The sequence below is a fragment of the Trichosurus vulpecula genome, chromosome 7 (genome assembly GCF_011100635.1).
Source record: "Trichosurus vulpecula isolate mTriVul1 chromosome 7, mTriVul1.pri, whole genome shotgun sequence".
Lineage (NCBI taxonomy): Eukaryota > Metazoa > Chordata > Mammalia > Diprotodontia > Phalangeridae > Trichosurus > Trichosurus vulpecula.
This window is the reverse complement of record NC_050579.1, coordinates 229,169,870-229,197,278: the sequence shown is the minus strand read 5'-3', so window position 1 is coordinate 229,197,278 and position 27,409 is coordinate 229,169,870. Positions and strand designations below refer to the sequence as shown.

The window sequence follows — 27,409 nt, the reverse complement described above, 5'->3', positions numbered from 1 at the left end:
TCTGACTCCAGGATCAGTGTTCTATCCACTCTACCACCTAGCTGCCCACTAACGATCATATGATCATAGGTCCGATCACTGAATCAATAAGGATTTATTAAGCACCGACTATAGGCAGGTCCCTCATTGCTCCCTGGTCTCCCAGCACCATTGCCCTGACTTCATTTTTTCTCTTTACAATCTGGATCCCACTATATACTTTCCTTCTCTTTCTCTTTGACTCAGTTGCCCCTTTATTCTACAGTCATTCATTCCCAGCCAGTCTTTAGCCCTGGATCACCCACACTATCTACTTTGTCTGTTCTCCTCCTGAGGTACGGATCCCCTTTGTAAAAAGTCACACCACCATGCTATCTGGGTCCACTGCAGACTTATCTAATCTAACCACAACTGAACCCTGATGGTTAGTAAAACTCATTCTTTGATTGACTTTGTCTCACTCTTCACTGCAGCCATTCCAAACCTTCTCTTTCCTCCTCTATTCTCCCTATTTCTCAGTAGATTTCCTCGCTTCCTACTTTGCTAATAAAAATAGAAACCCTCCACCACAAACTCTATCTTCTCCCCTGCTCCAAGCCTCAAAATTTTAGCTCTGTATCTTTCTCACTCACTTCCCCCCCCTCTACTCTTTTCTCTACTAAAGAAGAGGCCTTTCTCCTCGCTAAGGCCAACCCTACTATGAGTGTTCTTGATCTCATACCAATCCCATCCCTGCCTGACTTTTCCAGAAACTTTTCCCCTCTCTCTCTCTCTCATCTTCAATATCTCCTTACATATTGGCTCTGTTACCCATACTAACAAACAGGTTCAAGTGTGTCCCACCATTTAAAAACCTCATTTTATCCTGATGTCCCCTCAAGACATCACCCTATATCTCTTCTCCCTTTCAGTGCCACACACCTAGAAAGAAACATCAATATCCATTGACTATACATTCTCATCACCCACTCACTCCCTAGTCTCTTTCAATCTGACTCTATCACTTAACCGAAACTGCTCTCTCTACATGACGACATCTTAACTATTGAATTCAATAACTTTTTCTCAGTCCTTGTATTTCTTAACCTCTATCTGCAACCTTTGAGAATGATAGCAAACCCTTCCTTTTAAATTCTCTCTTCTCTTGACTTCAGTGACTCCATTCCATCTTGGTTCTTCTCCTAACTGTTTGCTCCTTCTTATTCTCTTTTGCTAGATGACCGTCTAACTCCTGCCCTCTTTTCTTGAATGTTCAACAAGGCTCGGTTGTGGGCCATCTTCTCTTTTCTTTCGGGTACATTTTTCATCAGTTCCTGTGGATTCAAGTACCATCTCTAGTCAAAGGATTCCCAAGTCTTGATACCCAACCTCTAATTTTTCTTGTGAATAACAGTCACATATCACCAATCTGCTGGACATCTGCTGTATGGACCATAAGCAGATCAAATTCAGCATATCAAATTCAGTTATCAATCAATAAACGTTATTAAGCATTTACTATTAGCCAGGCACTGTGCTAAGTGCTGGGAATATTAAAAGAGGCAAGCAATGGTCTCTGCCCTCAAGGTTCTTACAATCTAATGGAGGATACAACAAACAAATATGTACAAATAAATTATATATAGGATAAAACAGAAATAATTAACACAAGGAAGGCACGAGAATTTAGAAAGACTTGTAGAGGCTTCCTGAAGAAAATGGGATTTAAGTTGGGACTTAAGAGAAGCCAGTAGGCAGAGAAGAGGAGGGAGAGCATTCCAGGTATGGGAGACAGCCAGAGAAACACCTGGATAAGGAATATGGAATTTTTTGTTGGTGAAACAGCAAGAAGGGCAGTGTCACTGATCAAAGAGTATGTGGTAGGGAGTAACCTGTCAGAAGACTGGAAAGATAGGAGAGGACTAGGTTATAAAAAAGTCTTTACCTAGGTTTTGAACATCAAATGAAGGATTTTGTATTTGATCATAGAGGCAATAGGAAGTTACTAGAGTTTATTGAGTAGGGAGGTGTGTAGTTGGACCTGCATTTTAGGATGATCTCTTTGGTGGCTGAATGGAGAATGGATTGGAGTGGGGAGAGACTTGAGGCAAGCAGAGCCCCCACCAGGTGTGAGGTGATGAGGGCTTTACTAGAGTTGGAGTAGTGTTAGAGGAGAGAAAGGAGTGAATCCAAGAGGTATTACAAAGGTGAAATTGATAAGCCTTGGCAACAGCTTGGATGGGAGCTGAGGGGTGGGGAGTGGGGGGGTGCGAGAGAGTGAGGAGGTGAGGCTGCCACCTAGGTTGTGGGTCTAAGGGACTATGATAGCATATCCAAAACAGAACTCATTATCTTTCCTTTTAAACTTGTCCCTCCTGAAGGATTCCTGTTGTCTGTTGAAGGCATCACCATTCTTCCAGTCACCCAGGTTCATCACCTCATAATCATTCTTGATTATTCTCTCTCTCTCTCTGTCTCTCTCTCTCTCTCACCACCCCACCCCACCCCATATCCAATGAGTTGCCAGGTTTGGTTGATTCTTTCTCCACAGCCTCTCTCATATCCATCCCTTTCTCTCCATTCACACGGCCAACGCTCTACTTAAGGCTGCTATCACCTCTCACCTGAAATATATCTTGTCCAACTTCCTCATGTCCTACTGTAATAGCCTCCTAATTTGACTCCCAGTTTTCAGTCTCTCTCTTCTTCAGTCCATCCTCCACATAGCTGGCAACATAATCTTCCTAAGGCATTGACCATATTAACTCTCTTACTCAAAAATCTTCAATGACTCCCCATTCCATCTAAGATTAAATACAAACTCCTTTTTCCAGCACATAAAGTCTATCACAATCTGGCTCCCACTTGCCCTTCCATATTTCATAGTACTCCCCTTCATGAACTTCACATTTTAATCAAAGTTGGTAAGGAAGGGAATAAGCATTTATTAAGCACCTACTATATTCTAGGCACTATGCTTTTTATAAATATTATCTCATTTGATTCTCACAACAACCCTTCAGGATAGATGCTAGTATTGTATCTATTTTATGGTCAGGGAAATTGAGGCAGTTTCTTGCCCAAGGTCACATGGTTAGTAAGTATTTGAGGACAGATTTGAAATTCAGGTCTTCCTGATTCCTAGGCCCAGCACTTTATCTACTGTGCCAAAAGCTGCCTCTAAGGAGACACCTAGTTGTTTCTAAACTCTGCATTCCACCTCCCGACTTCCTGTAAGCTCATCAAATTGATCAGCTTCTCCAAATAAGCCTTCTACACACAAAAGGTTTTATTTATTTTATTTTTAATTTATGGAATAAAATAAGCATTTCCGTAATGTAGTATAATATTTTTTAAAAAATGGTTGCAAATCTATTGTGTACAACTTGTTATTCCTTTTAAATATATAATAAAATTATCGTGTAAATTTCTTTTTTCCCCCCTTTTCCCCTCCCCCACCCTAGAATGGCTACCATTAGATACAAATGTGTGTGTGTGTGTGTGTGTGTGTGTTCTTCCTCTGGATGTAGACAGTCTTCTTTCAAAGATACTGCAGTGGTTTGCCATTTCCTTCTCCAGTGAATTAAGGCAAACAGAGGTTAAGTGACTAGCCCAGGGTCACACAACTAGTAAGTATATGAGGTCAGATTTGAACACAAGTCTCCTGACTCCAGGCCCAATGCTCTATCCACTGAGCAACCTAGTTAGCTCTGCCATGTACATTTGAAAGGAGCTAACCATACAAGTAGTACCCTGGGAGTCTAGAGACCTGGGCTATGTGACCATGGAGACAGAGAGGCAGCAAAGTTTAATAGGAAAGATACTGTGTATTGATCCAGAAGGTCTTCTCTCATCTACAAATCATAGGAATTACAACAGATTATGTCTAAGAACTCCTCTAGCTCTTAATCCCAGGATCCTAAATAACTTATCCATTCTGCACCCTCATCTATACATTTCTCATCTATTAAAAAGGACCCTAAGCTTTTAAACTTTAGAAAGCATTTCCCTCATAATAACACTGAGATCTGGGTAGTATGATGAAAAAAGCTAAGGCTTTGAGAAGCTAATTTACTTGCTCAACATCACAATGAAAGTTAGTGTCAGAGCCAACATTCAAATCCAAGTCTTTACTGATGTCAAGTCCCATGCACTTTCCAAATGTGCACCAACTACTCACCATGGTTATGACAAGGAAATCTTTTAATATAATTTAAAGTGGCATAAAAATGTTAGTTATAATTATAGGATATTATTTTGCACTTAGTCTTGTTCTCCTCACATGCAAAAAAAAGGAGGTTGGAATAAATGATTTCTATGGTCCTTTCCCGCTCTGCAAATGATGATCATATTGGTTACTATGTGTATTACTCAGGACGAATAATGAATTATTTCTTTCCGTCATACGATTTGACCTGCTTAGTGAATGGAATTTTAAACTAAATACTGTCAAGTCAGCCTAACCACAAATGACAGGCAAGAAGAGTGACATACTATAAAAAGCTCAGGCGAAATGACAGCGCTACACATCATCCGTCTTTCAGCAGACACATACCCATCAATCCCAGACTGAGGAAGAGAGGCCATCATGTCTTCTCTGAGCAACTTGCCAGGGGTGAGTACAGCACTAACCTGAACACCTTTCTTTGGGAAGGCCCAGAAAATACTTCTAGCTTGGGTATGCAAGAATATTGGCCGCTTTCTATGGTAGATGAAAGATAACATATACTTTGGATGGGAAATGCGGAGGGTAGTAAACTATGTGGATGGAATAACGATCAACATGAAGAATTAGATTAAAACTGAAAGAGACTGTGCTCTAAGCTAAACCACATGGGATGTGTCATATCGTGTTACAGTATCTTGTTCTCAGGTTGCAAAGAGAACTTTAATATGATACTTCTGTGGCTATACTTCCCTTTAAAATGGGTCATCCTATCTATCTAAAATTGGTCTTTGAAGTGTGCCCTCTTGAGCTTTCTATCCTCTTCCATTCTATTCTTGATACAACAAATATTTGTATTCTAACAAGATGCGTATGGTTGTGTGTTCCCACATACATACTCAAATTCCAAATAGCTAGGTAAAGTTCTGTGTTCAGTTAATTGGGTATTAGTTCCCAGAAGTTGATACTCTATTGCCCACTTCCATGCAATGGCACAAACTATTCCTTGTGCCTAGAATGGACTCCCTCCTCATCTCTTCCTCTCAGAAATCTGATTTTCCTTCAAGGTGAAACTTAGGAGTCTCTTGAGCTCACCTTCTCACTTTTACCTCCTCAGCGAAACCATCCCCAACCCCCTAAGTTGTTACTGCTCTCTCCTACTCAATTTTCTTTGTACTGTACTTATGTGCGTGTTTTATTTCCCCTGTAGAAGAAGAAATCCCTGGGGAAAGAGTCAGGTGAAGTACAATAGAATGAGTACCACACTTCACATCAGGAGACCTGGGTTTGAGATCAGGCTCTGACATGTACTAGCTCTGTGACCATGGGAAATTTGCTTAAGCCCTTTGAACCTAAGTCTCTTTATCTTGAATATACTTACACATCCTTTTCAGGGGGATATGGTAAAGAAAAAGCTTTGCAAACCTTAAAATGTAATAGAAACCAGAATCTATTGTTATCTTAAAGCAATTTAACCACCAGGACAAATTAATGACTGGACATCATCACTAGGATAAAGGAAATTTGGTCATTTGTTAGTATTTTGCTGAGCTTAAAGCTTGGTTTTGTTTTGTTTTTTTAATTCATTTGCAAAATTGTTGGAACTCTTCCCGTGACTTAGCACATCATAATATAACAATTATCCGGAATTCCCAGTAGGACCTTATGATCATAGATGTAGGGCAAAAAGGTGTCTTAGAGACCATCTACTCTAACATCTCATTTTATAAGTGAAGAAACTGAGCCCCAGGGAGACAAAGTGTTTGCCCAAGATTGCACATATAGTAGGGGGTAAAGGTAGAATTTGAATCCATGCCCTCTGACTTCACATTCTTGATAAGAACGCCATTGTCGTTTTCTGTAGTCTTGACTTCCAAGATGCTCCAAGCATTTCATGTAGGAGAATACAATGGTCTTCCCAATATTGTACAAGGATGGATGAGAGTTGTATACCCAACATTGCAGAAGTATCAATGTCATTTCTTCTCATAAAGATGAGCATGCTGATCTGAAAGTCCCCAAAACTGAATCCGATGATCTGAGCCAACCAACAGATCATTCTGAGGATGAATACTTTTTATCTAGTATGGAAAGATAAGTCATTAGCCATTCTAAAATCTGAATGATAGCTATGAAGTCAAGACTATCAGGTGAACAATGGTTCTGATCCTTTGGGGTTTCACTGTTATAGATACAGTCTGAATGTCAGGCTGGTCTTTGTAACACCTCAATAGCCAGCTAGTCCAATTAATTCAGTTAAACCAATTGTTCAGTATTGCCATGTCAAAATGAGCTGTAGCTTAACCAACATTTTCCCCTTTCAGTAGGTTTGATGAAAAGTAATTTAGGCATAGCCTTGGCTTAATGTTGGGTAAGTGGATCACAGATATAGATCCAAAAGGGATTCTACATGCCATTTATCCCAACACCCTAATTTTACAGATGAAGAAAGAGATCCAGGAAAGCTAAGAGGCTACCCAAAGCCATAAAGGTAGTAAGCATCAGAGATAAGATTTGAACCTTTCTCTTAACTCGAGGCAGGGCTCTTCCCACTGTACCAGAGTGACTTTGATTTCACTTCCCCAGGCCTTTACTTTCCTCTAGAAAAATGAAGCCAGAAACTATAACTCTATTATACACTTGACAATATACCTCAGCCATTCAAATTAACACAGACACCACCACCCCAACTCAGTAACTGAAATAAGGAAACATTCTATAAAGCAAGTAAGAATTCTACTAGGCTGTCATTGTGCTACTCTTCAAGCCACCAACAGGTGCATTCATCATCATCACTAGGAAAATAGAAAATAAGGAAGGAAAATCTGTGGTGCCTTAAATTGTTTAATGGATTTGTTTCTTGGTTTGGTTTTTTTTTCCCTCGCTTACCTGAAAAGTTTTTGTAACTCTTCCCATGGCATTGAACAGGCCTGAGGTCATGGGTATACTAGTCATTCAGATCATTTATTTATCCCTTCTTTCTCACATTTCCCTCCCCTTTTCTTCTCCAGGTTAAGTCACTGCTGCTGTTGCTGGTTCTGGTGGTCATGATGAAGACAGGACTCTCAATGCCAAAGAGGTCGGGCTGCCCCAAAGATGAAGGGAATGGCTCTTATCAGAATGTGAAGATTAACATGAATATCAATAACCGAAACCAAGGCTCAAAGATGTCCCCCGATTATAAGAACCGCTCCACCTCTCCTTGGGATGTGTTGTAAGTAAGACATCACCACCACTACCCCCAGCCGAGAGCGGTCCTTGGTCTTATACCAGATTATTACTCTCCTCTAAGACTGGAGACCCTTGTCTCTAACCTGAATCCCTGCTACTGTGGCTTAGGCTCATTTCATCTTCCTTGGTCACTATGGAATAGAAGTAGAGAAAACAGATGGTATTCTTCATCATGCAGAAACTTATTAAGACCCTTTTAAAGTAATACCTAGATGCTGTTTTCTAAAAATGATTAGAAACTTCCAGCGTCTGGAATATGTACCCCTTAAAAAGTCTTCCTCTTTTGTGTTCCCATTTTGATAGTTTTTTATGCTACCCCAAGAAATCACATCTTTCTTTGTTTTCTCCTCTAGTCCTAATGAGGATGCCAACAGACTGCCCCGCACAATCTGGGAGGCTAGGTGCCGTCACTCAGGCTGCATCAATGCTGAGGGAAAAGTGGACCACCACATGAACTCCGTCGAGATCCAGCAGGAGATTTTCGTCCTCCGCAGAGAGTTCCCAAACTGCTCCACTTCCTTCAAACTGGAGAAGATGCTGGTGACTGTGGGTTGCACTTGTGTCACCCCACGTACAGTGTCCTGAAAGCTGAGGGTCAGCTCATTGGGGGATGCCTCAGAGGCAACAAGGCATCCTCACACAGCTTCCAGCAACAGACACCTCCCTTTAGCCATACACAAACCCTCAGGATGCAATCCCATTTCAGACCAAATTCTATCTAGAATCTGATCTAGCTTCAAACTTTTCTTCAGGCATAAGGACCAGCTGTCTCTATGACTTTAAATTGTGAGCACATGTTGGCTTTTAATTTGATTTTTTGGATTTTTTTAAAATTTGGTTACGTATCCTTAGACCATTGAGAGCAGGTGTCAATTTGCTGAGAGTGCTTATTATTTTTTTTAATATTTCTTGCCCTAAAAATCAGTGACTAGGTGTATGATATTTTTTATTATTTAAAAAGGTAAAACTTATATTTATATGAATTATTTATGGATCTATTTATATTGCCTTAGTTTACAGAGAGAAATCAAATAATTTGATCCTTAGATTCACTAAGGGAAGCCTATCTTCTGGTTCAAAATCTGTGACTGGACTAGCTGACCTATGAAGTCACTTCCAGCTCTCAGTCTGATCCTAGCATCCTATAATCAAATGACCCCAAGAACTAGAGAGTAGGATGAATTCATCTTCCCTCTAAGATTGGAATGGAGAATTTTTTCTCCTTCATAGCTTCTAAGGACACACCATTTTTCCCTATCGGACTGAAAATGCTGACCGAGTAGAGTTTTATATTTATTAATTTAAGTTTACCAGATATTGATGTTATTTTCATAAGATAGACACCAAGCCTAATTCTATGTTCAACTGGCCTCTTTGTAATTATTACATGATGAATAAAATTTTGTAAGAAAAGATTCACCTGTTTCCATATTTTTTCTTAAATTACTTAAACTCAAATCTGCCTGTTATATTCTTCCCTATCTAATCATTTTCAGTAAGCTTTTGTTATACAACTATTATGTACAAGGCACTTTGCTAAGTGCTAAAAACACAAACCAAAAAGGGGGGAGGGTCTCTCTCCTCAAGGAGTTTGCATTCTATTGAGGGAGGTTAGGTTACAATGAGTACAGAGCTTTAACAATGAGAGGGATCAGGTAGGGCTTTCCCTGGGAAATGGCATGAGAGCTGAACCTTAAAGGACTTTAGGGGTTCTAAGCATGGGGGAGAGCCTTGCAGAGGTACAGGGGTGGAGAAGATATAGAGATATGGATGTGGATACACATGCATATCCATATATACACATATATATACATACATACACATATATACATACATACATATACACATATGTGTAAATGTGTATATATATATACATACAGATATATTCTATAGACTGTTCTTCAGAGTACATGAAAGAGAATAATGTGAAATAAATCTAAGAAGGAAGGCTGGAGTCAGATCATGACCAGCTTTAAATTTCTTTTTTTTTAACCCCCCCCCCCAAAAAAAGGAAAGTCATCTTTTTATGAAGCAGTGTACACTACCTCTTTGAACAAGTTCATGGCACCTTTGCCCCACCCAAGGCCAAGTGTCTATTCTGAATAATAAATTATCTCATCAGCACCAAGCTAAATCACCTTCGATGGGTAGAAGGAATAAAAACTGAAAAGATAAACAGAACAATGAGGCTGAAAATAGCACTCTGTTGCAGATCCAGGGAGACAAGGACCTTCCCCAAAATATAACCAAAGGAGTCTCCATGGTAGTTGAGTACCAGAAATGTACCAAAGGTCCCACTGCCTGTCCCCCATTCCTCTCTCTCTGTCTTTCTGTCTCTGTCTCTGTCTCTGTGTCTCTGTCTCTGTGTCTCTCTCTGTCTCTCTCTCTCTCTCTCTCTCTCTCTCTCTCTCTCTCTCTCTCTCTCTCTCTCTCTCTCTCTCTCTCTCTCTCTCTCCTCTCTTTCTCTCTCCCCTCATTTCCACCTCGGGCTTCTCTGATTTCCTCCAAGTCTTATCTATAATCCCATCTTCTGCAAGAAGCCTTTCCTGGTCCTCTTCGTCACTGATGTCTTTCCTCTGAGATTATCTCCAATTATTTCCACAACTCTATCTTGTCTGTACATATTGTTTGCATGTTGACTCCTAAATCTGTCTCTCTGCGACTTACATCCTAGGTTACTAAGTGCTACTTCTGGGACAAAGCAGAATGATTCTAATCTCTCTTCTGTTATGATGGTCTTTCAGATACTTCAAGACATTTAACAACTCCCCCCTTACTAAGCTAGGTGGGGCAGTAGGTAAAAGTGCTAGACTTAGAGTCAAGATGACTTGATTTCAAATACTACCTCAAACATTTCCTAATTATATGACCCTGGACATGTCACTTGAACCTCTCTCAGCTGCAGTTTCTTTTTCTGAAGAGAGAAAGAGAGAGAGAGAGAGAGAGAGAGAGAGAGAGAGAGAGAGAGAGAGAGAGAGAGAGAAATGGACAGATAGATTGATAGAGATAGATAGATAGATGAATAGATAGATAGACAGACAGACAGATACCAACTTACTGTTGTGTGTGTAATAATAGCACCCACCTCACAAGGTCCTTGTGAGTATCAAATAACATATATGCAAAATTCTATCAAACTTTAAAAGACTATACAAATGTTGACTATTATTATCGTTATTAATATTGTTCAACCAGTGGTCCTATGGCACAGACGCTACTCTTCCTCATCCTAGTCACTCTCTCTAGGACGCATTCCAGGCTGTCTTTCGTGAAATGTGGTACCCAGAACCAAAGACACTGGTCCAAATGGGACCTGACCAAGGTGAACTGTAATGGAATAGTTACCTACTACTTTCTAGACTCTAAATACAACCTGGGATATCATTAGCTTTTTCAGCCCCATGTTGTTCTGCTGCTGAATGCTGACCTTGCTGTGCACTAAAACCCCCATATCTTTTTTTTTTCCAAAGGAACTCTTCTGCTTTCTAGCCATGCCTCCCTCGGCTTGGACTTTGTGAGGCAGATTTTTATTTAAATCAATTGTGCAGTTTTACTTGTATCCTTAATGAATTTTATCTTACTTATTTGATTGTGAGCAAGGATTATCTTTGGCCTTCCTTCCTAATCCCACCACTGTGCACAGTGCATGCTACCCAATAGATGTTTAACTATTCCATTTGGTCCATTATTGGATCTTTGAGGGTCATACTCTGGGTTACTTCAGCTTTGCGTCATCCACAGATTTAACTAGCAGGTCAATTACAAATAATACAAATATTTTATCTGCACAACTTCACAACTTGCGATGGAATCTCGTACTCCTTTCCAGACCACAATTCTAGGGAAAGACCCTCTCCTAATTCTTCAGCATCTTCTTTCCTATACATTTCTAAACATATATTCCAGGAGGCTTGTGCAGATTAACTTTAGAAAATGACTGAGAACAGTTCAGGGTTAGAATTATTTACAAGTGAAAAAAGTACATGCACTATTAGGAATGTGTAGTTCTGGCTTTAAAGACCTAACTGTTCTCTCCCTTGCCACACAGTCCTGTAACCTGCCTCCCCCTACTAACTGTTCCCTGTGCCTGGAAAGCCATCCCTCATTCCTTCCCACCTGTTGAATGATTATCTATCCTTTAAAGTTAACTCAAAGATCACATCTTCCATGAAGTCTTCCTTTCTCTCCCCCTCCTCCTACCTCACTTAGTAATGATCTCTCCTCTGCAGACCTCATGTATCACTTTGTTTCACAACTCTCAGATACACTTGCCATGTAACATGTAATGTGATAATTGTTCCTGATGGTGTTTTCTTTCACTATTGGGCTACAAGTCCCTTAAGAGCAGAAACATATCTTATCTAAATTTTGTATCTCTTCTTCTAAGACCCAGCAAAATGGTTTTCACACTTTGTTGTTGCTCAGTCATTTCTGACTCTTTGTGACCCCATTTGGGGTTTTCTTGGCAAAGATACTAGAGTGGGTTGCCTTTTCCTTCTCCAGTGGATCCATTTTGTCAGGCAATCGGAGGTCAAGTGACTTGCCAATGGTCACACTGGTAGGAAATGTTTGAGGCTGGATTTGAATTCAGGTCTTCCGGACTCTGGGGCCCAGTGTTCTATCCACTGAGCCACCAGCTGCCCCTGTTTTCACACACTAGAGGCTTAATAAATGTTTGTTGAATGCAGCTGAAGAGGAGGATCAGGAAGGAGAGGCGTAGGGGAAAAGTTCCTTGTGTTTTAAAGAAAGATAGAACGGAACAGCACAGTAGCATCCAGAATAAGGTAAATCCGGAGTGGTTAGAGGAAATCAGACCTCAACAGAATGTTCCAAGGGCTGAGAATTCGGTGGGTCTAAAGCCAGAAACCAACTCCCATCACTTCCATACGTGCAACCAGTTCTTTCCTGTTACAATGAATCATAGTGGATAAAGAAATTCCCCCTTATTTGTTCCTCCACTTTTTGAAGGGTGAAATTATTAAATCAAGCCAAGAAATTATTAAATAAAGACTTTTTTATATTCTTGAGATAAGAAACCAAATGAGAGAGAAAAGGGAATATGGCATCTTTAAACCCTATTCCCCCAAAAGATTTTATTTGTGGAAGAATCTCCCTGTTGCAGAATCTTTGTGACATATAAACCCTTTCTTCTCAATTAACCCATTGTGACTTCTTTAAAATGTAGCCTTGTGGTTTTGTTAAGTGTAGGATTTTACAAATTCAGCGTTTAATCTGTAGACCAACTTAGTTTAACTATAGGGTCTGTTTAACTACCTTTGTTTCCTTAGGATATGCATAAGATTATGTGTCTGTTTAAGTCTTTTCAATTTTTATGACATTGAAGAAAGCATGGGTTTATAAATATGTCTTTTTCTATAGCCTAAAAGGATGTAGAATATGTAAAAAGAATTTATTTCTCTGTCTCTGAAGAAATTTTCTTATAAAAATGTTTCAGAAACTCCAATCAAGGTTCAGGGTTATTTTTCCATCTCTTGGACCTGTACTTAAGCATAATAAATCCTGGGTTATATTACCTCTATAATTTCTGCAATGTGGTATATTTATTTTGATAGTAATAACCAAAAACTCAAGAGAAGATATTTCTCCCATAATAGTAGGATAGAGTCAGATTGTGGAAGGCCTTGAATGACAGGTTATATGAATTTTTATCTTAAATTTGCGACCTTTTCCATTCTTATAATCAGCTCTCCCTGGAACCCAGTTCCGGTGGAGGAAGACAAAAGACTCTACCTTGACTTCACACTGGTTCAAGTTGCCTACCTCTCACTTTAAAAAGGAAAAAGTTTTTAATTACCAGCCCTCTACCCCTCTAGCATAACACTTTCACAGGATATCTAACATCAATCTACTCTGCCTCAAACATGTTGTTAAGCTACAAGAATCTACATCCAGGAAACAAAATATTATCTAAAACAAATCTTCAAGCAATGGAAATAAATTAGAAATGTCATGTAATAAATTCAATTTACAACAAACTTTGGAGATAAAACAGGCATACCCCACAGTTATTAACATCTGCTTTGGATTTCTCTTCTTCATCTTAAATTCCTTTTTTTAAACATTTTTTCCATCTTCTTTGAAACCTCTCTTTCTCTACAAGACAATGCTTGCCCTCTCCCATTGTTCACTGTTCATCATGCCCTCAACCAAGACTGAGAGGAAGAATCAGCCTACTCTTTGCTCCTACTGCCACTTCCAAACTTTCCTTCTTTCACAATCACTCAACAACCTCTTGTAAGTAAGGTGAATTTTAGTGTAGGTAAGGTAGATTTCAGTGTGTGTAAAGTAGATTTTTGTTATTATTTCTTAGAGTTCAATTTCGCAGGATCTATGATCATAACAACCTCAGTTTCCTAGGATCCATGGCCATAACAATCTCTGTTTCCCAGGTATTAGATATGAATTCCCAGGCCCATGGTTCAAAACATCTCCACTACGCTTGCACAGCATTATATAAGGATAAATAATATAAACATGTGTGCTGAAACTGTAAACATCCACTGCAACTGCGCAGTGAGATATAGGGATGAGGTGATGTACACTTGTGGGGTTATTGCTGGCAAGATGCCATCTTTGTCTGATGCCCTATAAAACAGGTGGTCAGTGGTCAGTGAGTTGGGGAACCTTTGTGGTTGAATGCACAAGCTGGAATGTTGTTGGATCAGGAGGGGGGAATCTGTGTTTCCCTCAACCAGCCCCCATTGAGACTTGAGTGGATTTAGGGGAACCCTTTAGGGTTGAATGCACAAGTTGTGCCCATCTCTACTGGCCCCATCGAGACTTAAGGGTAGTTGCCCCCCTTTCTCGCCAGCCGCTGCAAGAAGGGTGATTAGGGAATACTGTAGCAGTTTGTAGTGCTTCCATTATCAGTCATACTGTGTTAGAGAAAACTAGACTAGAATAAAGCTTATTATTAACCACTTTGAAGCTGTATTTCCTGTCTGACCAAATCAAGAGTGAACCTGTTAGAGGTAGAAGTCCAAACTTTCAGTGCCTCCTGTGTATTATCTGTCTAACACCTCTTCTCCTGTGAGGTTTAATCTTTTAATCTATTTTACCCTGTCTAGGTCCAGGCCAAACTCATCTATTGGCCTCCTGGTCAAATTCAAGGCATTCAGGACCTGGCTTGCCATCTCTCTCTCCATACTAACTAATGATTACTTCTTGGCTTCCTTTGCTACATCTTCCAATCAACTATTTCCCATGTAAACCTGACATCTCACAGGCTCTGCCCTAGGCACTTTTCTCTCATTATATTCTCTCCCTCATTGGCCTCAACTGTTCCCATGGGCTCCACGTAGAGGACCCAGCCCTAATTTCTCTCCTGAGCTTCAGTCGTACATCGTCAACTACTTGCTTGACATCTCCTGGATGCCCACTAGTATCTCAAACTCAATAAAAAACTCAACTTTCCCCTAAACCAGTCCCCCTTCTAAACATCCCTATTCTGATTTAAGTTTCCACCATCCTTCCCAGGTTCATAACTTCTGGGTCATTCTTGACTATTGCTTTTCCATCAGCTACATCCATCCAATCAGTTGCCAAATCTTACAAATTCTTCCTCCACAGCCTCCCTGGTATCCATCACCTTCATTCCACAAATATATTCACCCACACACTGGTTTTTGGCCTCAATTACCTTGTGCCTGACCTACTGCAAGAGCCATACAATTCATCTTCATGTTTCTTCTTACAGCTTACAAAATTAGCTTGCTGAGGTCTTAGAGGTCTGACTATGTGACTCCTCTACTCAAAAACCAACAATGGCTCACCTTTACTTCTAGGATTAAATACAAATTCCTAAATTTAGCATCTCCTGCTAAAAGTCAAGCAACTAATAATTTCTTGGCTTGCTCTAATAATTTTACCCTTCAAAAAAGTGGAAGAAAAAATAAGGGGGAATTCTATATTGGATCCAATTCATCCTAACAGGGAAGAACTCGTTGCTTGTATGGAAATGATGGGAGCCATAGGAGCAAGATCCCATGTAGAGATTGTGATAGAGGAGAGAAAAGTCAGACATAATCTTGATATGCACTCTAGATTTTAAGATAACAGATTTCAAAGAGTTCAACACAAAGATAAATGGATCCTATGGACTAAATTTCTATCGGGAAAGTCAGCTCATGAGAAATGGGAGACTCAAAAAGGAAATTTTGAAGACATAAAGGAAAAGGATCCCAAACAGGAGGAAAAACAAGCAATATCTGAAAAAGAGCCATATGGCAACATAAGGAACTCAATGACCAACCTAGATTTTTTGAAGACATGTACATAAGATGGAAGCCAGAGAAGAATAGAAAAACATGGCACAGTCCTTCAAAAAATAATAACAGGAGTGCTGAAGCTCAGAATGAGCTGAGACTGGCAAGGGAAGCTAAGAATAATCAAAAATATTTCTTCTTACATTGGCGGAAAGAAGATCAAAGCAGGGATAGGACCACCAGGGTGGATAGGATGATGATAACTAACAACAATGAGATTATATAATAAATAAATGCAGCAACATTTGTTCATTCTTTTATTAATTTAACTTTGATTTCTATAAATAATAATTTGTATTTAATTTGAAAATTTGTTCAATGTTTTTATTGCTATGTTAGTTCTGCATTTATATAGCACTTTAAGATTTATAAAGTGTCTTATGTATGTTATTTGATTCTTAAAATCAGTGGTATGCTGACAAATGTTTAACAAATCAATTTTTTAGGGAGGGAGAAGAATCACACAATGCACTTTTTTTGTTTGTTTGAGGAAATCAGGGTTAAATGGCTTGCACAGAGTCATACAGCTAGTAAGTATCTCAGGTCAGATTTGAACTCAGACTCCAGGGCTGATGCTCTATTCACTGCATCATCTAGCTGCCCCAACACAATACACTTTTAAGTTTAATTTGCATTATGAAGATTTTTGTCAACCACTTAAGTCTAGACAATTAATAAAACAATAAATCAAGCTATGACTTGTAGCATTGGCTAGTTTCCACACCGAAAATTTAACATTCATCTTTCGAGAACCAGTACAAGCTGGCTCCAGCATATATACCACTGCTCACAACCTACCTGTGAGGTAGGTGCTTATTATTATCACCTTTTAACAAAGGATGCTGAGGCTGAGAAGTTAGGTGACCTGGACAGGGTCACACAGGGTCGAAGGTCAAATTTGAACTCAAGTTCCTCTAATTCACTCTTACATACGGCACTACCTAGCTACCTCTTACAATTAAGCATTTATTAAGCACCTACTATGTGCCAGGCACTGTGCTGGATTCAAATACAAGCAAAAAAACAGTCCCTTCCCTCAAAGAGCTTACATTCTAAAGGTAAAACACAACCCATAAAAAGAGTGTTGAAAAGGAGAATGAGGGAGAAGCTAGCTGCGGCAGGGCCATGCTGTTGGAAGTCTGGAAAGTTAGAAGTGGAATAAGAAGGATAATGAAGGTTCTCCTACCTGGGCCCTTCACCTGAGGCCAGGAGGAACTCACAAATAGAAGAAGGGGGCCAACATAGCAGAGGAATGTTCCAGGTGAAGAGGCCTCAGGACCTCAGGAAGCTCCAGGGCAAGATACCATTTGAGGTCTTTTGCACTAGAAAGGGCTAAATAAAAATGACTAAGAAAGCATTTAGCTGACCTCAATGAATTCAAGCCACATGGCCCAGGTGAACTATATCCTTGGATACTGAAAAATTGCTGAGCCAGTAACAGTGATACATGAAAGATCACTGAAAATGGAAGGACATGAGATGTCTCATAAGACATGAGAAAATGAGAAAGGGCAGATGTGGTCACAATTCATCAAGAAAATAAAGAAAAGTCTGCAAACTATAAATTAATAAACGACTTCAATTCCCAGAAAAATCCTAGAAAGATCATCTAAAAGATGGTTAGTAAATGTCTTGAAAAGGAAGCAGTGGTTACAAAAAACAAGGATGACTTCCTCAAGAACAGCTCATGACAGATTAGCCCCTCAATAGGTCAGTCAATAAACATTTATTAATCACCTATTAATTACCAGGCACTATTGGAGATATAAAAAGAGGCAAAAGACAGTCCCTATCTTCAAAGAGCCCACAATCTAATGAGAGACTCAACAATCTATGTGTAGAATAAACAGGAAATAATTAACAGAGGAAAAGCCCTAGAATAGAGTGGAGGCAGGAAAGATTTCCTGTAGATGGTGGGATTTTAGGAATGAGGAGGAATAGTGCTCCAGGCATGGGGAAATGCCTAGAGCAATTCTAGAGAAAATGCCTAGAGCCAAAAGATGGAGTGTCTTGTTCATGCACCAACAAGAAGACCAGCGACATTGATCAAAGAGTAAGGTATAAGAAGGCTGGAAAGGTAAGAGGGGGCTAAGTTATGAAGGCTTTGAATGCCAAAGAGAGCATTTTGTATTTGCTTCTGGAGATGATAAGGAACCACTGGAATTTAGTCTTGTTTCTTTTTTTTGGACAGAATTATTAAACTCAAATCAGAAGATAATTATAATTTATCCAGATTTTAGCAAAGCATTTAATAAAGAATATCATACTGTTGTCAGGGAGTGGATAAAGAAATAGGGACAAATCCATAATACAATCAGATGGATTCAGAATTGATCAAAAGGGTAAAGTCAGAGAGTCATAGTTTAATAGTACAATTGACAAGTCTCCAGTGGAGGACCCCAAGGATCTGTGGTTAGCCCTGTGCTATTTAATATTTTAACAATGATTTGGACAAAGGTACATTGCCTATATTGCTCTATAAGGCATATTGCTCTATAAGGTATATTGCTAAGAGGGATAGCTAATATACTATATGACAATTAGGGTCCATAAAGATCTGTCCTTCAGTTCCTCTGACCAGCCTTACTTCATACTACTAATGATAATAACAGTAACAATGATATGGAACCCCAAAGTTTACAAAGCACTTTACAAATATTATCTAATTTTTTCCTCACAACAATCTTGAGAGGTAGGTACTATTATTAACCCCATTCTTTTTTACAAGAAAAAGAAATTGAGGCAGACAGACCAACAACCAGAGTCATTCATTGGCCAACTGCTCATGGTCATCTCCCCATGTTGGGCAATAGAGGGATGACGAGGAATTAAGGGGCAACAAAAATAGTTGGTGGGCTTTCCATATAATTGAGTCACCTCCGCCACACTGGGCTTGGTCACTGTAACAAGAAAAACAAGGGTGGAGCTCCAATAGTTAGCTTCCTATGATTAAGCAAGTGAATTTAAATCCGTAGTTCATAGCTCTAGAGCCTAATACACAGAATTTATAAGCACTACCCCTGTGGAATCATATCAAACTAAATACTGATTGGAATAAAATAGGGGTCCACTTAATTATCTATCACACACTTACTTTCTTTTCTGGTCTCTTTCTTCTGAAGTGGACAACAAGAGGGAAGAAAGAATTTCTCCCTAAATGACACCATCCCTATAATGGCTGCCTGAGGGGGAGAACATACAGGACTTAGAATTGTGAGAAAGAATTTTTCCAGTTTTTGCTACCGTTCAGTCGTTTTTCAGTCAAGTCTGACTTTTTGTGACCCCATTTGGGGTTTTCTTGGCAGAAATACTGAGTGGTTTGCCATTTCCTGCTCCAGCTCATTTTACAGATGGGGAAACTGAGATAAATAATGTCAAATGACTTGGCCAGGGTCACATAGTTAGTAAGTGTCTGAGGCCAGATTTGAACTCAAGAAGATGAGTTTTTTCTGACTCAAAGCCTACTCCACCCACTGCAGCACCTAGCTGCCCTTTTTCTATTTTAAGAGATCATAAATTTAGAGGTAGAAGAAATTTTAAGGGCCAACTAGTCTAATCCAAATACTGTGCATGTGGGGGGGAGGGGGATTTGAACATCACAGTCATTGAACATTCCATGCTGCCTCAGAGTAGGAGCCCTACTTTTTCATGGCCATAGAATGGCAAGGAGGAAGTTTGAATTACTCATGATCATGCTCCTATAGATATAAACTCAAGTATAGGAACTGTTTCATTTATTATTTTTATGTCCTTATTGTAGAACAGTGCCTGACACAGAGTAGGTGATCAATAAAATCTTGTTGACTGATTATTTGTCCATGATGCTATCTTGACCCCAGACACACACACACACACACACACAAACAAAACCTGGGCAATTTTATTACTACTTTGTTAAATTTAATGTTGTTCATGCTTAGTTTTTGAAGAGAACCAATGATATCACAGGGTGACATCTTGACTTGAGTATGAATTGGATTAAAATGAGGCAGAGTTTCACAAAGTCATCATCCTCACTCTCTATTCCACAGCCATCAAAGTCCAGTGGCAAGACAAAAGTCAAGATGGAGGAGTGGAGCCAAGATGGCAGAGTAAAAGCGGGGACTCACTTGAGCTCTCCCCCAAACTCCTTCAAATACTAGTAAAAAATGACTCTAAACAAATTCTAGAGCAGCAGAACCCACAAAATGACAGAGTGAAACAAATTTCCAGCCCAAGACTACCTGGAAGGTCAACAGGAAATGTCTGTTGCACCAGGCTGAGAGAGAAGCACAGTCCAGTGTAAAAACAAACTAGCATAGACCAGGCCTCAGCAAACCCAGAGCAGGCCTCAGGGCACTGAATCATTGGCGGGTATGGTGGCTTCCAGACTTCCCCACCAATAAATGCCAAAGAAAACTTAGAAGATCAGTAGGAAAGGTCTGTCAGACCTGGGTGAGAGAGGAGCATGATCCAGCCCCAGTCCCTGGGCAGTGGTGTTAACATTGGCAGCTGCTTCCAGAGCTCTTGGCCCACAGATGGTGTGGGGATCAAGTGGCTAATCAGAGGGGGATTGCAGGGATCTCTATGCTGGTGCTGAAGCAGGATTCTCTTGCTTTGTCCATGCTTGGATCTGGGTCACAGTCCTGGGTGGCACTTCTGGGGTGAGGAGGAGCACTGGTGTGGCAGAGTTTGTGGTAGCTGTGGAGAGGGAATCCTCCTCACAGTTCCAAGGCAGAAAAGAGTGCTGGTGGTCATTCACAGACCAGAGCACAGTCCAGGAGAGGAGTAAATACCTCCCCTTTGATCATACCACCTTGGAAGAACTGAAAATTTACAGGTCCTTAGAAGTATCACTGAAAACAGCTGTACAAAACCCCTGAATCTTGGGACAGTACACCCTCCATACTGGAAAAGACTTAAAAAGTCAAGTGATTGGCTGGGACAATAGGCAAACAGTAGAAAAAACTCAGACTATAGAATCTTACTTTGGTGACAAAGAAGATCAAAACATACAACCAGAGGAAGACAACAAAGTCAAAGTTCCTACATCCAAAGCCTCCAAGAAAAATATAGATTGGTCTCAGGCTGTGGAAGAGTTCAAAAAAGATTTTGAAGATCAAGTAAGAGAAGTAGAGGAAAAATTGGGAAGAGAAATAAGAGTGATGCAAGAAAATCATGAAAGAGACCAAAAAAAAACCTGAAGAAAATAACACCTTAAAAAAAACTAACCCAAATGGCAAAAGAGGTCCAAAAAGCCAGTGAGGAGAAGAATACTCTAAAAAACAGAATTGGACAAATGGAAAAGGAGGTCCAAAAGTTCACTGAAGAAAATAATTCCTTAAAAATTAGAATGGAGCAAATGGAAGCTAATGACTCTATGATAAATCAAGAAATTATAAAGCAAAATGAAAAATAGAAGACAATGTGAAATATCTCATTGGAAAAACTGACCTGGAAAATAGATCCAGGACAGATAATTTAAAAATTATTGGATTATCTGAAATCCATGATCAAAAAAAGAGCCTGGGCATCATCTTTTAAGAAATTATCAAGGAAAACTGCCCTGATGTTCTGGAACCAGAGGGCAAAATGGAGGGAGTCCACCAATCACCTCCTGAAAGAGTTCCCAAAAGGAAAACTCCTAGGAATATAATAGCCAAATTCCAGAGTTCCCAGGTCAAGGAAAAAATATTGCAAGCAGGGAGGCATAGCTAAGATGGCAGACTGAAAACAAGGACTTCTTGAGCTCTCCCCCAAATGCCTCCAAACACCTGTGAAAAATGACTCTAAACGAATTCTAGAGCTACAGAACCCATGAAATGACAGAGTGAAACAAGTCTCCAGCCCAAGACAGCCTGGATGGTCACTGGGAAGGGTCTATCACACCATGCAGGGAGCAAGCACTGGAAGAGACCAGGCCAGAGCCTACTGGTTGGAGCAGGCCCCAGAGCACTGAATCACTGAGCTATGGCAGTTTCCAGACTTCTCAACCAACAAACACCAAAGGCAACCTAGCAGGTCAGTGGGAAAACTCTGTTGAACTGGATGAGAGAAGGGCATGGTCCAGCCCCAGCCCCAGGGGCATGGAGGTGGCTGCAGCAGAGGCAGTGGCTGTGGAGGTGACAGCAGTAGCAGCAGCAGCAGTGGCTGCTTCCAGAGCTCCAGGCCCACAGATGGTGGGGGGAATCAAGTGGCTGATCAGAGTAGAAGTGCAGGGATCTCTTTGCTGGCACTGAGGCAAGATTCTCCTGCTTTTCTCTGCTTGGATCTGGGTCACAGTCCTGGGTGGCGGTCCTTGGGGGAGGAGGAGCACTGCTGTGGCAGAGCTTATGGTAGCTGTGGAGAGGGAGTCCTCCTCACAGTTACATGGCAGAAAAGAGTGCTTGAGAACACTCAGAGACCAGAGCACAGGACAGGAGAGGAGTATCAAGAGAAGCATGAAAAGGTAAACAGGAACGAGAAATCATAAGGGACTTACTAAATTGAACATGAAAGGATGATATTTGTAACTCAAGAGACTTTTCTCAGTATTAGGGTAGTTGAAGGGAAAGATAGATGTGTGCATGCATATGTATGTATACATATACATATATGTGTGTGATACATATATATGTGTGTATATATATATTTATTACACACACACACAGAGGGCACAGGATGAGCTGAATATGAAGGGATGATATCTGAAAAAATAAAATTAAGGGGTGAGAGATGAATATATTGAGAGAAGGAGAAAAGGAAATATAGAATGAGTAAATTATCTCACATGAAAGAGGCAAGAAAAAGCTGTTATAATGGAAGGAAAGAGGGTATAAGTGAAGGTGAATGAATGAAACTTACTCTCATAGGATTTGACTTAATGAGGGAATAACACATACACTCAACTGGGTATCTTACCATACAGGAAAGTGGGGGGGAAGGGGATAAGGCGGGGAAGGGGTAGTTAAAAGCAAACACTTTTGAAAAGGGACAGGGTCAAAGGAGAAAATTGAATAAATAGGGGACAGGATAGGAAGGAGGGAAATATAGTTAGTCTTTCACAACATGACTATTATGGAAGTGTATTGCATAATGATACATGTATAACTATATTGAATTGTTCGCCTTATCAAGGAGGGTGTGTGGGTAGGGAAGAAAGGAGAGATTTTGGAACTCAAAGTCCTAAAACCAAATGTTGAAAATTGTTTTTACATGCAACTGGGAAATAAGATGTGCAGGCAATGGGGGATAGAAATCTATCTGGCCATACAAGAAAGTAAGGGGGAAGGCATTGGGGGTGGGGGAGTGGGGTGATAGAAGGGAGGGCAGACTGAAGAAAGGGGCAATCAGAATACATACCATCTTGGGATGGGGAGAGGGTAGAGATGGGGAGAAAATTTGTAACTCAAAATCTTGTGGAAATGAATGTTGAAAACTAAAAAGAAATAAATTTTAAAAATAAAATAAATGCTAGCTATTATCACCAAAAAAAACCAGATATTGCAAGTAGCCACAAAGAAACAATTCAAATATTGGGGAAACATAATCAGGATAATACAAGATCTAGCAGCTTCTACATTAAGGGAACAGAGGGCTTGGAATATGATATTGCAGAGGTCAAAGGAGCTAGGATTAGAACCAAGAATCACCTACCCAACAAAACTGAGTATAATCCTTCAGGGGAAAAATGAAAAATTCAATAAAATAGAGGACTTTATTATTAAGAGGTGAGAGAGGAATGTACTGGGGGAGGGAGAAAGGAAGAGGTAGAATGGAGTAAATTATCTCACATAAAAAAGGCAAGAAATACAGTGGAAGGGAAGATAGGGGAGGTGAGAAGGAATGAGTGAACCTTACTCTCATTAGATTTGGCTTAAGGAGGGAATAACATGCACACGCAATTAGGTGTGGAAATCTATCTTACTCTACAGGAAAGTAGGGGGGAAGGGGATAAGAGAAAGAGGGATGATAGAAGGGAAGGCAGATTAGGAGAGGGGGAAATCAGAAGCAAATACTTTTGAGAAGGGACAGAGTCAAAAGAGAGAATAGAATAAATAGGGAGCAGGATAGAATGAAAGGGAAAACAGTCTTTCACAACATGACGGTTTTGCATGACTACACATGTATAACCTATATCAAATTGCTTGCCTTCTAAATGAGGGTAGGTGAGGAGGAAAGAAGGGAGAGAATTTGGAACTCAAAGTTTAAATTAATTAAAAATTAATGTAAAAAATGATTTTTACATGCAACTGGGAAATAAGATGTACAGGCAATGTGGTATAGAAATCTATCTTGCCCTACAGGAAAATAGAAGGGAAAGGGATAAGAGAAGGTGAGTGGTGATAGAAAGGAGGGCAGATTGGGGGAAGGGGTAATCAGAATGCAGACCATCTTGGGGTGGGAAGGGAAAGATGGGGAGAAAATTTGGAACTCAAAATCTTGTGGAAGTGAATGTTGAAAACTAAAAAAATATATAAAATTTTTTTAAAAAGGGGAAAAAAATCAAGATGACTAGCAATGGCCCAGGATGTAATGGATGACCTTTGTGCCTTCAGTGTCTGACCAGGCTCTAAGTACTCCACAGAGCCTTCTTCAGGTGCCTTCATGGCCATTAGAACAAATTGTTCTCATGACCACCAGAGGAAGTTTTCACATGCTTGGAGTAGACATTCCCCTAACTCACTGATGGGTTTGAGGCCTGTTGGTTACCCTCAACCTGGGTTAGCCCATCTGCCAAAATAGTTTACCAAAGTGTGGCTACAGTAAGTGCTACAGCTTCTTGGAGCCACAAATAAGAGTTGGGTGAGAGGTGGACAACAAAGGTGGATAAGCAGCCCTGAATAGGGTTCAGCAAGCCCTCACACCTCACTCCTCCTTGAATGGCCCATACAACCCATTAAATTAAATACACACTTTTAAAAAGTTTTTTCAATAGAGAAGTACATGGGGTTTCACATACACTCTTTATTTTAATTTTTTAAAAAATCAGAGGAGTCAGTCAACAAATCAATGAATTGAAAAACATTTATCATATGATTACTATGTGCAAAGCACGATGCTAAGCACTGGGGATATACAAAGAAAAGCAGAGAAAGGCCTTGCTTTCAAGGAGAAAAAACATATCCAGGAGGTTTCAGCTGCAAAATAGACGGAGAGTTCCCATAGTCCTTAAAGAGGAGCAGTGAAACCGATGGCGACGCGTCTATCCTCTTTTTTTTTTTTTAAATAAATCATTATTTATTTATTTAATATTTTTAGTTTTCAGCATTAAATTTCACAAGAGTTTGAATTACAAATTTTCTCCCCATGTCTACCCCCACACTCCAAGATGACATATATTCGGATTGCCCTGTTCCCCAGTCAGCCCTCCCTTCTGTCACCCCATTCCCCCGCATCCCCTTTTCCCTTACTTTCTTGCAGGGCAAGATAGATATTTATGCCCCATTGCCTGTATATCTTATTTCCTAGTTGCACGCAAAAACTTTTTCTTAACATCTTTTAAAACTTTGAGTTCTAAATTCTCTCCCCTCTTCCCTCCCCACCCACCCTCCTTAAGAAGGCAAGCAATTCAACATAGGCCACATGTGTATCATTATGCAGAACAGTTCCACAATACTCATGTTGTGAAAGACTAACTATATTTTGCTCCTTCCTATTCTATCCCCCTTTATCCAATTTTCTCCCTTGACCCTGTACCTTTGCAAAAGTGTTTGCTTTTGATTGCCTCTTCCCCCTATCTGGCCCACCCCCTTCTATCATCTCCCCCTTTTAATCTCATTCCTCCTTCTTTCCTGTGGGGTAAGATACCCAATTGAGTGTGTATGTTATTCCCTCCTCAGGTCAAATCCAATGAGGGCAAGATTCACTCATTCCCCCCTCACCTGCCCCCTCTTCCCTCCCAACAGAACTGCTTTTTCTTGCCACTTTTATATGAGATAATTTACCCCATTCTATCTCTCCCATTCTCCCTCTCTCAATATATTCCTCTCTCATCCCTTAATTTGATTTTATTTTTTTAGATATCATCCCTTCATATTCAACTCACCCTGTGCTGTACATATATATATATATATATATATATATATATATGTATATGTATTTATGTATGTATGTATGTATATATTCCTTTCAGCTACCCTAATACTGAGGTCTCATGAATTATACACATCATCTTTCTGTGTAGGAATGTAAACAAAACAGTTCAACTTTAGTAAGTCCCTTGTGATTTCTCTTTCTTGGTTACCTTTTCATGCTTCTCTTGATCCTTGTGTTTGAAAGTCAAATTTTCTATTCAGTTCTGGTCTTTTCACTGAGAAAGCTTGAAAGTCCTCTATTTTATTGAAATCCATACTTTTTCACGGAGCATGATACTCAATTTTGCTGGTAGGTGATTCTTGGTTTTAATCCTAGCTTCATTGACCTCTGGAATATCATATTCCAAGCCCTTCAATCCCTTAATGTAGAAGCTACTAGATCTTGTATTATTCTGATTATGTTTCCACAATACTCAAATTGTTTCCTTCTGGCTGCTTGTAATAGTTTCTCCTTGATCTGAGAGCTCTGGAATTTAGCAACAATATTCCTCAGAGTTTTCTTTCTGGGATCTTTTTCAGGAAGCAATCTGTGGATTCTTTCAATTTCTATTTTACCCTCTGGCTCTAGAATATCAGGGCAGTTCTCCCTGATGATTTCTTGAAAGATGATATCTAGGCTCTCTTTTTGATCATGGCTTTCAGGTAGTCCAATAATTTTGAAATTATTTCTCCTGTATCTATTTTCCAGGTTAGTGCTTTTTCCAATGAGATATGTCACATTGTCTTCCATTTTTTCATTCCTTTGGTTCTGTTTTATAATATCTTGATTTCTCATGAAGTCACTAGCTTCCTCTTGCGCCAATCTAATTTTAAGGTAGTATTTTCTTCAGTGGTTTGGACCTCCTTTTCCATTTGGCTAATTCTGCCTTTCAAGGCATTCTTCTCCTTATTGGGTTTTTGGAGCTCTTTTGCCCTTTGAGTTAGTCTATTTTTAAGGTGTTGTTTTCTTCAGTATTTTGGGGGTCTCCTTTAGCAAGTCATTGACTTGTTTTTCATGGTTTTCTGACATCCTTCTCAATTCTCTTCCCAATTTTTCCTCTACTTCTCTTACTTGCTTTTCCAAATCCTTTTTGAGCTCTTCCATGGCCTGAGACCAGTTCATGTTTTTCTTGGAGGCTTTTGATATAGGCTCTTTGACTTTGTTGACTTCTTCTGGCTATACGTTTTGCTCTTTTTTGTCATCAAAGAAAGATTCCAAAGTCTGAGTCGGAATCTGAGTCCATTTTCGCTGCCTGGCCATGTTCCCAGCCAACTACTTGACCCTTGAATTTTTCATCGTGGTATGACTGCTTGTAGAGTAGAGAGTACTTTGATCCAAGCTTGAGGGGATGCGCTGTTGTTTTCAGAGCTATTTCTACACGACAACCTCTGCCATACCAGCCCTCCTCCTCCCCCAAGAACCGCCAACCCGGACTAGACTCAGATCTCAAGCAGGTTCTGCACTCCTGCTCTGATCTGCCACTTAATTCCTCCCACCAGGTGGTCCTGGGACTGGAAGCAACTGAAGCTGTATTTCTGTAGCTGTATCACTTGTGCTGCCCCCCTGGGCGGCTGAACCAGGAACTCCTTTCACTCTGTCCCCACAGCTTTTCCCACTAACCGTCTCTGTTGTCTTTGGTGTTTGTGGGTTGAGAAGTCTGGTAACTGCCACTGCTCACTGATTCAGGGCGCTAGGGCCTGTTCTGCCCGGCTCCTGGTCTGGTTGGTCCAGCCGC

At 40.1% G+C, this 27,409-nt stretch overlaps 1 protein-coding gene across 1 annotated transcript; it reads left to right on the top strand.

The window, feature by feature from the left end:
• The first annotated feature begins 4,482 nt into the window (after nt 1–4,482).
• IL17A (interleukin 17A) lies at nt 4,483–8,503 on the top strand. Its single transcript, XM_036768901.1, has 3 exons — nt 4,483–4,573; nt 7,135–7,337; nt 7,708–8,503. Exons 1-3 carry the CDS (start codon nt 4,547–4,549, stop codon nt 7,937–7,939), a joined length of 462 nt encoding a protein of 153 aa, XP_036624796.1. The 5' UTR covers nt 4,483–4,546; the 3' UTR covers nt 7,940–8,503.
• The last annotated feature ends 18,906 nt before the right edge of the window (nt 8,504–27,409 follow it).